The 15299-nt window shown below is 39.6% G+C and overlaps 1 protein-coding gene across 1 annotated transcript in view; it reads left to right on the forward strand.

The window, feature by feature from the left end:
• Nucleotides 1-2172: 2172 nt before the first annotated feature.
• Nucleotides 2173-15299, forward strand: part of ZDHHC13 (zinc finger DHHC-type palmitoyltransferase 13) — a 61985-nt gene continuing 48858 nt past the window's right edge. Inside the window, exon 1 of the mRNA XM_036762244.1 lies at nt 2173-2255. Coding sequence (XP_036618139.1) covers nt 2229-2255 — 27 coding nt within the window. The 5' untranslated portion in view covers nt 2173-2228. The remainder of the gene's footprint in view (nt 2256-15299) is intronic.

The raw sequence follows: 15299 nt of genomic DNA on the forward strand, positions 1-15299 counted from the left end.
TCACTCATCCTGTGAATGCAATTCATCAGATCCTGGATCTTCCAGTACATTCAGTTCAGGAAACACTCAATTTTCAGATGTCCCCAAAAATGAGGAAGGAACTAGTTGAAGTCAATTCAACTCAAGTGACATTTCTTATTACTGAAGGTATGACTGACAAGTTTACTAACTGCCTACTCCCACAGCAGGTATTAGTCAAGTGTGAATGAAATTGCTTTCAAAAGCAGGCAAGACCCTGGTGCCTGAGTCATTGTCAGGGAAGGATGTGATGCGATACACTTTAAATCCCCATTCTTCATCGGTCTTCTTAGTGTAATCCTTGAAATTGAAATATTGTTTTTCTCCATGAAGCATTACAGAAACTGTGTAACTCGCAGTTTAGGTGTGTATGTGTGTGATCTTTTTTTTTCCTCCTCTGAGCAGAAGTCACTGTCTTATTTATTTATTCATTGATGTATAAAAAGCAACAAACATTTCCAAAGCCTGGAATTCCCCAGTTCTTCTTATCTGATCCTGGAAGCCCTCAATGAACATTAAGTCACTATCACCAAGAACATTAAATAAATGTCACTGTTCTTCTTAAGTAGCTTACTGAGGGTCACCAAGTGAAAGACTCTAGAGAAAAGCAGCAAGGAATCAGTCACACATCAGTGGGAATTGCAGCTTTTTCATATGGGGATTAGGATATATTGACTTCTGTATTTTGCTTACTCTCTAGGGCATGAGACTTACTGTGAGGGAATTCCTAAAAAGAAAATAAAACTGAAAAGTCTATCATGCTTGGGATATATTGGAAATGCAAGATGTTAACTCTTCAGGAAACCTGGAAGGGGTGGTTTGTTATGGTTTACGGAGCCCTGAAGTGGGACATTTGGGGGGGGGGGCGGGGAGGTAAGAATTGCCTCCAGTTAGTCTATCATCTCTTTCCCCTCCATATCCCCCCCATACTCTTTCCTTTTCTCATGATTCTGAGTCTGAGCCCCAGTCCCTTCAAATAAGCCCCTTTGATATGCCTGCTATATGTCACATGCAGAGCTTGGTGCTGGGAACAGACACAAAGGAAAAAACTATTCCTATCCTCAATCTACCAACAAGGACTTGTATAGAATAGACATAGAAACCAAGCCAGTGACTTCATTGGTATAGGGAACTTCCAGGTGAGGAAATTCCCTTATACCAAAGCAACTGGATAGTCTTTGAGAGTTGTCTAGATCACAGAGAGTTTAAGTGACTTGCTCTGGGTTACACAGCCAATGTGTATTGAATGCAGGATTTGAACTCAGGCTCAAGGTTCTAAGGGCCACTCTCTATCCACTGGACCAACATTTATTAGTTGTGTGACCCGGCAAATCACTTCACTTGTCTGTCTCAGTTTCCTCATATGCAAAATGAGGATAATAATAGCACCTACTTCCCAGGGTTGGTGTGGCAATAAAATGAGATAATATACCTGTAAAGTGCTGTTCAAATCTTAAAGCGTTCGATGTTAGTTGTAGTTACATGCTAGCTATTATATACCATCGAGGTGGTGGTTTAGTCTGTAGATTCTTAAAACCATAGTGGTGTTGGCAAGGGAAGAAACCTCACCCCCTTAGATGAATTTGGGGCTGGGTATTCCCACCCTAGCGAATAGAAGACCCTTAATAAATGCCTGTCTATTGATTGACGCGTCAATGAGTCAATAAACATTTATTAAGCAGCTACTATATGCCAGGTACTGGGCTGGATCCTACAACCTCACTAGAGCAAAGATCCTCCCGGGGGCAGAGATGGAGATTGCAACCCGGCGCAGTGGATTTGGGTTCAATCCAAATTGACTGCTGTGACCTTAGGCAGGCCTCAGTTCACCACCCCCCATCCCCGACACCCCGACAGGTAAAGTAAGGGAGTTGGACTAGACTAACACACTGCTGTCAAATTTCCGAAGCTGCGAGGCTGAAGGAGGCAGGATGACAAGGCACAGGAGACGCCCCGCCCCCCGCCAGCGGGCTACACCAACCAGGGCGGCCCTGGCAGGGCGAGGCCCCGCCCCTAGAAGCGGATTGGCCGGACTGCGCCGTGATTGGCGGGCGGCTCGGGGAGCAGGAAGCGGCCGGGGCGCTGACAAGGGCAGGAAGTGGGCGGTGGCGGCTCGCGGGGTGCAGGAGTAGGCGGAGGCGGCAGGGGGTCCGGGACTGAGCCGGGGCCGGGCTCGGAGTTTCCCGGTCGGGGCCGGCGTAGAGGAGGAGATGGACTGGTCCGGGCTGAGCTCCCAGGTGAGAGCGGCGGCCGCGCCCGGGTCGGGCGGGGAGCCGGGCGGGGGTTCGTGTCCGAGGTGGCTAGGGGAGCCCCGGGGTCGGAGCCGCGATGCCCGGCGGGCGCTGGGGACCTCTCGCCCCCCACCCTTTGCCTCTCTCCCTCCCCCCAAAGGTTGAGGGTCGTGGGGTCGAGGGCAGCGCGAGAGCTCACGCTACGGGACCCGAGTTCGAATCCCACCCCATCTCGCTACCAAGTTCCTTCTCCCAAGGTCTGAGTTTCCTCACCTGTAAAATGAGGCGGGGGAGGGGAGGGGAATGGATTCGATGACCCCCCGAGGCCCCTTCCAGCTCTGGACCTCCGTCCCTGTGATCTTCTGTGTGAAAATTAGGAAAAATCGTTTAACCTTCCTGGGCCTCAGTTTCCCCACCTGTAAAATGCGGTGATCGGACCATATGAACGCCGAGGTCCCTTCCTACTCTAGATCCCTGATCCTCTCTGTGGGTTCTTCGGAAAGCCACTTCTTGGGGCCTCAGTTTTCTCATCTGTAAAATGAGCTGTTTGGAGGCGCCCCTTCAAGATCTAGATCTGGGATTTTTTTTTTTACAAAGAAGAAAAATGGGAGAGGTAGGGGGACTTGTTCTGGGTCACATGGTAACTGTCTCGTCGTGGGGGGAGGGGGAATGAAGAGGTAAGGGTGGAGGTCTGGGAAGGGGATGCTGAAGATACTTGGGGTCAGTAAGTGAGGAAGGGGCTGCAGAGGAAGGGAATGTGGGTCTGTGGAAGGACAGGAGGAAGGGAGTGGGGGCGGGGAGTAAGACTTAAACGAGTTTCAGGGCAATAGGAATGAGGTTTCCAGGGCTGCATTAATAGAGGCATAATGTTCCGACCCAGAGAGGTGGATGATTATAGGGTCATAGACACGTGGATCTCCGACTGTGGTCATTCAATCCACTTTGCCCCATTTTGTATTTGAGGAAGCAGAGAAGTGAAATTAACTTACCCAGAGTCACACAGTAAAAGTGGTGCATCTCGGGAGAAGGGAGTGGGGTGGGGAAGTGGGGGTGTGAGGAAAGGAGAAAGAAAGGGAAGGGGCGTGTAGATGGGAGGGAAAGGTAGAGGAGAAGGGGATATAGGAAAGAATGAAGAAAAAAAAAGGATAAGAGATATGTAGAGTAATAGAGATAGGCTGTATTAATAGGGGGTATCCATAGCCTTGGAGGTGTTGTTAAAATGACTTGGCCCAAGTCACAGAGGTAAAAACCAGCGGAGCTGGACTTTGACCCAAGTTCTCTGACTTCACGTGTAGTATTCTTCCACTGCACTTGTTCTCTGCCTTGGTCAGACCACATCAGAAATATCTGACCAAGGGCTAGTTTTCATCTTTTTGGTGGGGGGGGGGCGGCATTTACCAACTGGAACATTGCAGAGTAATGCCACCACAGGACTGGCCACCATGCCTTACAATGATCTATTCCAAAAACTGAGGATGTTTTAGTCTTCAGAAGACTTGAGGGGATGGAAAAGCCTTTTTCAAGTATTGAAAGAGCTGTCAGATAGAAAAGGCACTAGATTTCTTACCTGGCCCCAGCAAGACCTAGATGAGATTAAAGTTGTAGAAAGGCAGATTTAGGCTCAGTATAAAGAGTTTTTTTTTTCCTTATCACTTTGATGCTGCCCAAAAATGTAATGGGCTGTCTTGGGAAATTAGTGAGTTCCCCATTGCTGAAGATAATCAAGCAGAGGATGGATGACCTTTTTCAAGGTTGCTATAAAAGGAATTTCTCTTCAAGGAGAGGTCTGGCTAACTGGTCTCTGATGTCTCTTCCAACTCTGAGTTTCTGTTGATTATGGTTGACTAAAAGAATGATATTAAATGATATTAAAGAATGACTAAAAGCTTGATATTACTAGATTGAAGGGGCTTAGAAGAGCCTGGAGAGAGGGGGCAGTTAGAGAGCTTAGGTAAGTAATTTAGTTGGGGAGGACAAAAAAAAATTGGGGGAATGAGAGCAGGTGAATGGGGGAATAAGTAAAAGTGATGGGAATGAGGGAGGGTATTGGGGAAAAACTGAAGCGATGGGTAAACTATGGTTGAGAAAATCTGGAGGGCCAGGAAAATCTGAGGGCCAGGGTATCCCTCTCACTTCTGCCCCCATGTACCTAGGTGCCACTAATGGTTATTTTTTTCTTTAGACCAGGTAGAAATGGAAGAAATGGTGGCTTTTCCATGAGGGCTGGGCTGAGTAGGAGGGAAAGATTAAAGGAGAGAAGGCTTCTTCAGAGGAGGTGTTAGGTTACATCCTCTTAGTGGACCATTCACCTTGACCTTGAATCTTTTGAAACAGCTCTAATTGATTCCACTCCCCTGGGAGAGGCTATTTTTTCCCCCTGCTCTGCTTTGGTTTGTTTTTTTCCCAGTGCTGGTTTAGAGGCCTTTTACCTTTGCTTGTTTATTTGTCCCGTGTCTCGTGTTTTATTTTTCCCCTTCTCAGGCCGTTATTTTGTTTTTGTTTTTGTTTAATTTATCCATCTATCTATTTTTAGTTTTCAACATTCGCTTTTGTAAGATTTTGAGTTCTAAATTTTCTCCCCTTCTCTTTCTCCTCTCCAAGATGGCATGCAATCTAATATAGGCTGTATATGTACAATCATGTTAAACATATTTCCATATTAATCATGTTGTAAAGAAGAATTGGAATCAAAGGGGAAAACCACAAGAAAAAAACAAAACAAAAACCAGAGAAAATAGTATGCTTTGATCTGCATTCAGACTCCATAATTATTTCTCATGTAGTTATTTTGAAGGTGGGTTCAGGTGAGGAGAAAACATATGTGGGTAAATGTGAAGGTGTGAATATATCTACTGATTTGGTCAGAGGAAAGCAACCAACCAACCAAGATTTATAGGCAGAGAAAGGGTTCTGCAAAGGAGCTGTTCCACCTTCATTTGGAAATTTGATGCTAATGGTGGTAACCCTCTTCCTTTAGCTCTCTGGAATGCTGAGGGAATGTCGTTCCTAACTCTCATTTATTCAGAAAAGGTGTGAAAGAATTTTTTTCCATTTGTAATTACTTGGGAACTGGGAAGGGAGGCATTGGAAGGGCATGTAACTGTAGTTGTTTTGGCTGAAAGGGTGTGGAATCTTTTAATGGCCACTTGTTAGGGCCTTTGGGAGTCTAGTTTCCTCAATCGAAGCTAGTGGAGAGATGATGGTTCTGTGTTGAATTAATGCCCAGCATAACATTACCATATTTATCTTTCCCTCAGAAGAATTCCTTTAGTGTTTTGACCAGGTCGTATTTACTTAGTGAGAGATAAGTTGGATATCCTTGACAACTCCAAGGATAGCTCCATTTAATTCTAAGTAATTTTGTTCTTGTAGTATGTTGTACTCTCTCCTTTGATAGGCTTATTCACTCATTTCAATTTATTAAGCACCAGGTACACATCCTATTTGCTGGAACTACTATGACAAAAATAAAATAGCTTTTATCCTCAAGCACCTACATTCTTTTGAGAGAAATATGTACATAGACAATTAAATATGAAATACCTACCAAATAATTTCTGGGGGAAATACTTGTGAAGAGCAAGAAAGGTTTCCTGAAGGAGAAGCCACCTGAGCTGAGCTTTGTATGATGTTAAGGATTCTGAGAGGCAGAAGTAAGGAAGAAGTATATTCCAAACAGCAGGCATAGCCTGTCAAAGGCACAAAGATGGAAAAGGGATGGAATGCCATGTGTAGCAAACAAGATGGCTTGGCTGGAATGTAGTGGGCATGAAGGCGGGGATTGGGTCATGAGAAAAGTGGGCTAGAATCAGATGGTGAAGGGCTTTAAGGTTATAACTTATCCTAGAGGCAAGTGGGAGTTACTAGAGCTGCTTGAGCTGGGGAGTGACAGAGCTACACTAAGGGAATACCACTTTGGCAGCTGGGTAGTTTCTTTCCTGAGCTCCAGTACCGAATCACCAGCTACCTACTGGACATTTCAAGCTAGGTGTCTTATGGACATCTCTACAAAATAGTCCAAAACAGAGTGCATAGTCTCTCCCCCAAAACCTAACCCTCTTCCAAACTTCTGTATTTCTGTCAAGGGTATCCCCACCCTGTTCCAGTTACCCAGATTCACAACTTTGGCATTATCTTTGATGTCTCACTCTCACCTCAAATATCCATTCAGTTAAGAAATCTTAACTTTTCTATCTCGACATCTCTTGATCTGACCTCTCCTCTCTAGTCATCCAGTGGCCACCACCCTAGTTCAGGTCCAGATCACCTCTCTTCTGGGCTTCTATAGTAGCCCAGTTGCTTTACTGCCTCAAATATCTCCAACCCTCCTTCTCCAATCATCCTCCACACATTTGCTCTAAACACAGATATGACCATGTCTTTCCCCTGCTCAGTAAATTCCAGGTGCTACCTATCACCTCTAAAATAAAATATAAAAATACAAACTCTTCTGTTTGGCATTTAAAGCCTTTTAAAAACTTGGATCCAAGCTACCTTTCCAGTTTTATCATTTCCTTTCCTGCACTGTAGAAAACAGCCAAACTGCCTTTCTTTCTCTTTATCACATAAAATACTTTATCAGCTATCACTGTCACTTTTTGCTGTCTCTCCCCCATGCTTGGAATGAATCCCTTGTTACCACCACCTCTCGGAAAGTTTGTTTCCTTTGAGAATCAGCTGAAGCACCACCATCGATGTGAAGGCTTTTTGGATTCCTTAGCTCCTGGTGTCAACCTCTGAAAATTACTTTGTATTTGTTTTGTATGCATTCTACATATGCTTATTTATGTACATGCTGTCTGCCATCTCCCCAATAAAAATGTGTAGTCCGTGAGGTCAGGGACTGTTTGATTTTTATTTTTGAATCTGCAGCACCTGGCATTTGGTTGGTGATTGATTGATACACTGAAAAGAAGAGAAATTTGAATCAGAGAGTCCAGTTGAGGTTTTATTTTTATTTTTGAAATCATCTTTATTTATTTAAATATTTCCCAATTTCATATAAAAAATTTTAACAATAATTTTTAAAAATTTCGAGTTCCAAATTCTTTCCTTCTCTCCTGCCCCTCACCCTTTTTGAGAAGACAAGTGATTTGGTATTAATTATATGTGTGAGATCATGCAAAACGTTTCTATATTAGCCATCTTGCAAAAGAAAAGACAAAACAACAAAAATAAAGAACGTTTAAAAGAATTAGGCACCAGTCTGCATTCAGAATTTATCAGCTTTCTCTCTCGAGGTAACATTTTTCATCATGGGTCCTTTGGAATTATCTTGGATCATTGTCTTGATCAGTGTAGCCAAGTCTTTCCCAGTTGATAATTGTTACAGTATTGCTGTTACTGTGTACAATGCTCTCCTGATTCTGCTCACTTCACTTTGTATCAGTTTGTGTAAGTCTTCCCAGGTTTTTTCGAAAATCATTGTGCACATCATTTCTTACAGCACAGTGGCAGTATATCGCAATCATATACTACAACCTGTTCAGCCACTCCCCAATTGATGGGCATCCCCTCAATTTCCAGTTCTTTGCCATCACAAAAGAGCTCCTTTAAAAATTTTTGTACAAATAGGCCCTTTTTACTTTTCTTTGATTTCTCTTTGGATTGCAGACCTAGCTGTGGTATTGTTAGGTTAAAGGGTATGTACTTTATAGCCCTTTGGGTGTAGTTGCATTACAGAATGGTTGGACTAGTTTACAATTCTACCAACAGTGTATTAGCATCCCTATTTTTTCCATAACCCCTCTAGCATCTGTTATTTTCCTTTTTTGTCCTGTTCGCCAAACTGATAGGTGTGAGGTAGTATCTCAGAGTTGTTTTAATTTGCAGTTCTCTAATCAGTAGTGATTTAGAGTATTTTTTCATGTGATTATTGATAGCTTTGAATTCTTCTGAAAACTGCCTGTTCATATCCTGTTGTCATTTACCATTAGGGGAAAGGCTCTTATTTTTATAAAGTTGGTCTAGTTCCCTAAATATTTGAGAAATGAGACCTTTATCAGAAACATTTGCTGCAAAAAAATTTTCCCCTAGTTTCCTGTTTTCCTTATAATTTTGATACATTGGTTTTGTTTGTGCAAAAGCTCTTTAAAGTTATGTAATGAAAATTGTTTATTTTGCTTCCTATAATCCCCTTTATCTCCTGTTTAGACGTAAAGTCTCACCTTATTTGTAAATCTGACAGGTATATTTTTTCCATGTCCCCCTAATTTACTTATGATATCACTCTGTATGTTGAAATCATTTATCCATTTTGACCTTACCTTGGCATACTGTGTAAGATGTTAGTCTATACCTAGTTTCTGCCAAACTGCTTTCCAGTTTTCCCAGAAATTTTTGTCAAATGGTGAGTTCTTATCCCCAAAGCTTGGATATTCAAACACTAGATTACTATGGTCATTTATTACTGCGTAGTACCTTAGCTTAAAAAGGCCAAGGTCTCCCACTGCATCCAGGGTCATCTCCAGTTATCCTGATCTATATCTCACCACTGGACCCAGATAGCTTTGGAGGAAAAAGTGAGGCTGGTGACTTTGTACAGCCCTCCCTCATTCAAATCCAATTCACTTGCATGTCATGGAATCACCTCTCTGATGTCATGGTCCTCTTCAAGAATGAAGGACACACAACACCACAACAATTGTGTACCTAATCTATTCCACTGATCTACTACTCAGTTTCTTAGCCAGTACCAGATTGTTTTGATGTTTACCCCTTTGTAATATAGTTTGAAATATGGAACTGCTAGGCCATGTTCTTTCACATTTTTTCCCATTGATTCTCTTGATTAATTTTGTTACCATTTTTTCTAGCTCTATAAAATTATTATTTGGTAGTTTGATTGGTATGGCACTGAATAAGTCAATTAACTTAGGTAGAATTGTCATTTTTATAATATTGGCCCAGACTATCCATGAACAATTAAAATTTCTCCATTTGTTTTGATCTGCCATTATTTGTGTGAAAAGTGTTTTATGCTTGTGTTCATATAATTCCTGGGTTGGTCTTGGCAAGGTAGACTCTCAAATAGTTTATGTAGTCTGCGTTTATTTTAAGTGGAATTTCTCTCTCTCTTCCTGCTGGGTTTTATTGGTATTATATAGAAATGCTGAAGATTTTTGTGAGGTTATTTTATATCCCACTACTTTGCTGAAGCTCTTAATTGTTTCAACTAGTTTTATAGTTTATTCTCTAGGATTCTCTAAGTATACCATCATATCATCCTCACAGTGATAATTTTGTCTCCTTGTTGCCTATTTTTATTCCTTCTATTTCTTTTTCTTTTCTTATTGCTATAGATAGCATTTTTAGTATAATACTGAATAACAGTGGTGATAATGTACATTCTTGCTTCATTCTTAATCTATTGAGAAGGCTTCAAGTTTGTCATTTTAAGAAAGCCTTCACTGACTCCTATGCTTTATTATGTTTTTAGTAGGAATGGGTGTTGTGTTTTATTAAAGGCTTTTTCTGCATCTATTGATATAATCCTGATTTATGTAGTTTTTGTTATTGATATGGTCAGTTATGCTGAGGATTTTCCTAATATTGAACCAGCCCTGTGTTCCTGATATAAATCACACCTGATCATAGTATGTGATCTTTGCTGTTATCTCCTTTCTAGTATTTTATTTAAAATGTGTGTGTTAATATTCATTAGGGAAGTTGGTTTATAGTTTTCTTTCTCTATATTGCTCTCTCTGGTTTAGATGTCAAAACTGTATTTGTCATAAAAAATTAATAGGTCTCCTTTACCTATTTTTTCAAATAATTTGTACAGTATTGGAATTAATTGTTCCTTAAAGGTTTGGTATAATTCACTTGTGAATTCATTTTCTGGTCCTGGAGATTTTTGCTTAGAGTGTTCATTGATGGCTTATTCAATTTCTTTTTCTAAGATAGGGTTATTTAAGTATTCCATTTCCTCTTCTGCTAATCTGGGCAGTTTATATTTTGGTAAATATTCATCCATTTCACTTAGACTGTTAGTTTTGTTGGCATATAATTGGGCAAAATAACTCCTAATAATTGCTTCATCAGTGGTGCATTCATCCTTTTCATTTTTGATATTAGGAATTTGGTTTTCTTCTTTCATTTTTTAAAATCAAGTTAAGTAATGGTTTATCTTTTAATGTGGGTTTTCCCCCATAAAAACCAGATTCTGGTTTTATTAGTTCACTGGGTTTTTTTACTTTAAATTTTATTAATTTTTCCTTTGATTTTTCAAGTTTTCTATTTTGGTTTTTAATTGGGGATTTAAAATTTGTTCTTTTCTAGTCTTTTTTTAGTTGCATGCCCAATTCGTTGATCTTCTCTTTCTTTCTTCTATTGATATCTGCATTTAGAGATATAAATTTTCCCCTAAGTACTACTTTGGCTGCATTTCACAAATTTTAGAAGGTTGTTTCATTGTTGTCATTCTCTTTAATGAAATTATTGATTGTTTCTATGATTTGTTTCTTTACTCATTCTTTAGGATTACATTATTTAGTTTCCAATTAGCTTTTAATCTATGCTTCCACAGCCTTTTATTAAATGTAATTTTTAATGCATTATAGTCTAAGAAGGATGCATCTAATATTTCTGCTTTTCTGTATTTGGTTGTGAGGTTCTTATGCCCTAAGGACATGGTCAATTTTTGTGACAGTGCCATGTATAGCTAAGAAAAGATATACTCTTTTCTGTTCCCATTCAGTTTTCTCCAGAGGTCTATCGCATCTAACTTTTCTATGTTTCTATTCATCTCCTTGATGTCTTTCTTATTTATTTTATATTTAGATTTATCTAGTTATGAGGGAAAGTTGAGGTTCTCTACGAACATAATTTTGCTATTTCCTCCTATAATTCATTTAACTTTTCCTTTAAGAATTTAGATGCATTGCCATTTGGTACACATGTTTAGTATTGATATTACTTCATTGTCAATGGGTCAACATCCCCTCCCATATTTGTCATTTTCCTTTTTTCTCATATTAGTTAATCTGATAGGGATGAGGTGGTTTCCCAGAGTTGTTTTAATTAATTTGCATTTCTCAGTAGGTGATTTAGAGCATTTTTTTACATGTAACCATAGTTAGCTTTGATTTCTTTTTCTGAAAACTGCCTGTTCGTATATATCCTTTGCCCATTTATGAACTAGGGAATGGTTCTCAGTTTTATAAATTTGGCTTAGTTACCTATGTATTTGAGAAATGAGGCCTTTATCAGAGATACTTGCTGCAAAAAAAAAATTTTTCCCGAGTTTCTTGTTTTCTTTCTAATTTTGGCTACTTTGGTTTTGTTTGTGCAAAAGCTTTTTAAATTCATGTAACCAAAATGTCTATTTTACTTCCTGTAATCTCCTTTATTTTCTGTTTCGACATAAACTCTTTTCTTATCTATAGAATCTGACAGGTACATTTTCTCATCTTTCCCTAATTTACTTGTGATATCACCCCATATGTCTAAATCACTTATCCATTTTCACCTTACCTTGGTATACTGTGTGAGATATTGGTCTAGGCTTAGTTTCTCCCAAACTACTTTCCAGTTTTGCAAGCAATCTTTGTCAGATAGTGGTTTCCTGTCCCAAAATCTTGGATCTTTGTCTTTGGCAAACACTAGATTACTATGATCGTTCACTATTGTGTATTGTGTACCTAATCTATTCCACTGATCCACCACTCTGTTTCTTAGCCAGTACTGGATTGGTTTAATGATTCCCGCTTTGCAATACAGTTTGAGATACGGTACTGCTAATCCACCTTCCTCACATTTTTTTTTTCATTGATCCCCTTGATATTCTTGACCTTTTGTTCTTCCAGATTGCTTATCCTTTTTAATTAGGCCTATTTTTGCTTTTCCACTGTCTGAGATCATGATTGCTACCCCTGCCTTTTTAACTTCAGCTGAAGCATAATAGGTTCTGGTCCAGTTCCCCTCCCCCCCCACCACCCCCGCCACTTTTTTAAACTCTGTGTATGTCTCTGTTTTAAGTTTGTTTCTTGAAAACAACATATTGGATTCTCATTTCTAATTCATTCTGCAATTCACTTCTTTGTATGAATGAGTTCACCACATTCACATTCATAGTTATGATTACTAACTGTGCATTTCCCTCCATTGTATTTCCTTCTGTTTATCCTTTTTTCTTTTTATCCTGCCCTTCCTCTAAAGTTTGCGTTGCTTTTGACCACTGCCTTCTTTTATCTGCCCACCTTCTTATCACCACCTCCACCACCCCTTTCTCTTTACCCCCTTCCCCTTCTACCTTCCTATTGGGTAAAATAGATGTCTATTGCTAATATATACATATTTATACACACACACACACACACACACATATATTCTCTTTTTTGAACCAATTTAGATGTGAGGTTCAAGCATTGCTTCTTCCCCACACCCCATTTTCCATTCCACTATAAAAACTCTTCCTTTTGTACCTCTTTTATGTGAGATAATTTTCCCCATTCTTCCCTTCCTTTCCCCAGGGCATCCCTTTTTCTCATTTCTCCAATTTTTTACATCATCCTAACCTAATTGACTCACTTCTGGACCCACTTTCTATGTGGAATCCTTTTATCTGCCCCAATACTGCTAAAATTCTTAGAAGATACATGTATCATTTTCCCATTTAGGAAGGTAAACAGTTTAATCTTATTGAGTCCCTTTTGATTTCTTTTTCATGCTTACCTTTTAATTAGATTTTTTATTCAGCTCTGGTTTTCTCATCAGGGATGCTTGAAAGTCCTCTATTTCGTTACATGTCCATTTTTTTCCTTGAAGGATTTTACTCAGTTTTGCTGGGTAAGTTATTTTTGGATTGTAATCCCAACTCTTTTGCCTTCTGGAATATCATATTCTAACACATCTGCTCCTTTAATGTGATAACTGCCAAGTCTTGTGTGATCCTGACTGTGGTTCCACTGTATTTGAATAGTTTCTTTCTTGCTGCTTGAAGTATTTTTTCTTTAACCCAGGCGCTCTGGATTTTGGCCATAATATTTCTGGGAGTTTTCATTTTGGGATCTCTTTCAGGTGGTGGTTGGGGGATTCTTTCTGTTTCTATTTTACACTCTGGTTCTAGGATATCAGGGCAGTTTTTCTTGATACTTTCTTGAAATACAATGTCTAAGCTCTTTCTTTGATCATGGCTTTCAGGTAATCCAATAATTCTTCAATTATTTTTCTTCAATATATTTTCCAGGGGGCCAGGAATTTGTTTTCTTTGTTTTTACTATTTTGATAACTGTATATTAATAGAATTGGTTTCCTTTGCAATGTGCTGTATCTTATTTTATCCATTTAAAAAAATTCTTCTGTGGGGAAAGGATCCATAGGCTTCACCAGACTGCACAAGGAGACCATGACACAAAAAAGGTTAAGAACCCCTGCTCCAACTCAGTCTCTCCAGCTCATTTCATAGTATTCTCTCCACATGATCCAGACAAACTGCTCAGACTTTTATTCCTTTCATACATTGTGTACTTTCTTTCCTCTCCCTTTTCTATACTGTCCCCCAGTATTGGAATGCACTCTTCTCTGTCTTTACCTGTTAAATTTCTACTAGCCCTGTAAAGTTGCCTTCTTTGGAAACTTCTTTGGTTCTTCTTTGTCAATAAAAATGTCTCTATCCCCATCCCTTGATCTAATATAGAACTTTCTTTTGTACCTCTTTAAATATATTTATCATTCAGTGTAGAATTGTTGAGTCATAGGATCTGAGAATTGGAAAAGACCTCAAAGTTTAGCCCAGTTTCTACCTGTACAACATTCTGACCAGTATTCATCCCCTCTGCTTGAAGAGCTTCAGTAACGGGACAATTGCTGGCCCATTGCGTGCTTGTCCTGAAGTTCTGCCTAATGTTTTGTTATTACACTGCCCAATTTGTGGAAGTCATTCTGCTTTGCCCATTCCCAACCATAGCGTGTGTTCTTAAAGTTTTAAGGATTCTGGTGTGAAAGAGTTTTGCAAATCTCTGTCAGATTTTAGTTAGCCTACAAACATTTAATTGTGTTAAAGGTACTCAAGAATAGAAAATGATAGAAGGCATTGTGCTTGTCCTTAAGTAGCCTACCAGTCTAGGGGAGGCAAGACATGAATATATGAAGAAATTAGAGCATAATTCTAAAGCATTCCTTAATAGGAGAGTGATTTGCAGGCTTTAATCTGAACTTAGGCTAAATTTTTTTCTCTCATGGGAGTGAAAGAGCAGTTGTTTTCACCAAAGGCTTTTATGTGACCATCCTCAGTCAAATGTTAACCTCACCGGAAGTTGTCTGACTAGCTCCTTCCATACCTGTAATTAGGAATGAGCTTTTTGTGGCAAAAGTACTTCTTGCAAAGCCCACTAGAAAGTTATCTTTACTAGGTTTCGTATTCTCTATGTTGAAATGAGGATATGCCATGCGCAAAGATAGTATACATATTAACTAAGCAATAATTATAATGCAGCATAAATTTTGATAAGAGCACAAGAAGGATACAAAGTTCTGTTTGAGGTCCGTGGAAGGAAAGATCATTTTCTGTTTTATCCTTTTTAATTAGGCCTATTTTTGCTTTTGCATTGTCTGAGATCATGATTGCTACCCCTATCTTTTTAACTTCACCTGAAGCATAATAGAATCTGGTCCAGTCCCCTCACCCCTGCCAAAGATCATGTGAAGCTTTGAGCTAGACCTTGGAAGATGAGAATAACAGCAGAGAACAGTTCTGTAGTATTGTAAAGTTTACAAAGCACTCTTCATACAGTATTTCATTTGATCCTCATGCCAGTCCTATGAGGTAGGTGCTACAGTTATTATTATCTCATTTTACAGATGAGGTTCAAGTAAGTTCAATGACTTGCCTATTGTCACGTAGCTTTTGATCTTCAGAGGCAAGGTTTATACCCAGGTCTCTCATGACTCCACAAGTCCAGCCCTCATTCCACTGTACCACAGTGTAAAATTTCATCTGGTAGAGGTTGGGGAATGCTGGGGGAGTGCCATTCTGGGTATGTTTGATCAAAGAATAGACTAGTAGTCTAATGTAATATATTTGGAAGAGTAGAGGGAGAGGAAGATGAA

Source organism: Trichosurus vulpecula, chromosome 6, assembly GCF_011100635.1.
Source record: "Trichosurus vulpecula isolate mTriVul1 chromosome 6, mTriVul1.pri, whole genome shotgun sequence".
NCBI classification, from domain to species: Eukaryota; Metazoa; Chordata; class Mammalia; order Diprotodontia; family Phalangeridae; genus Trichosurus; species Trichosurus vulpecula.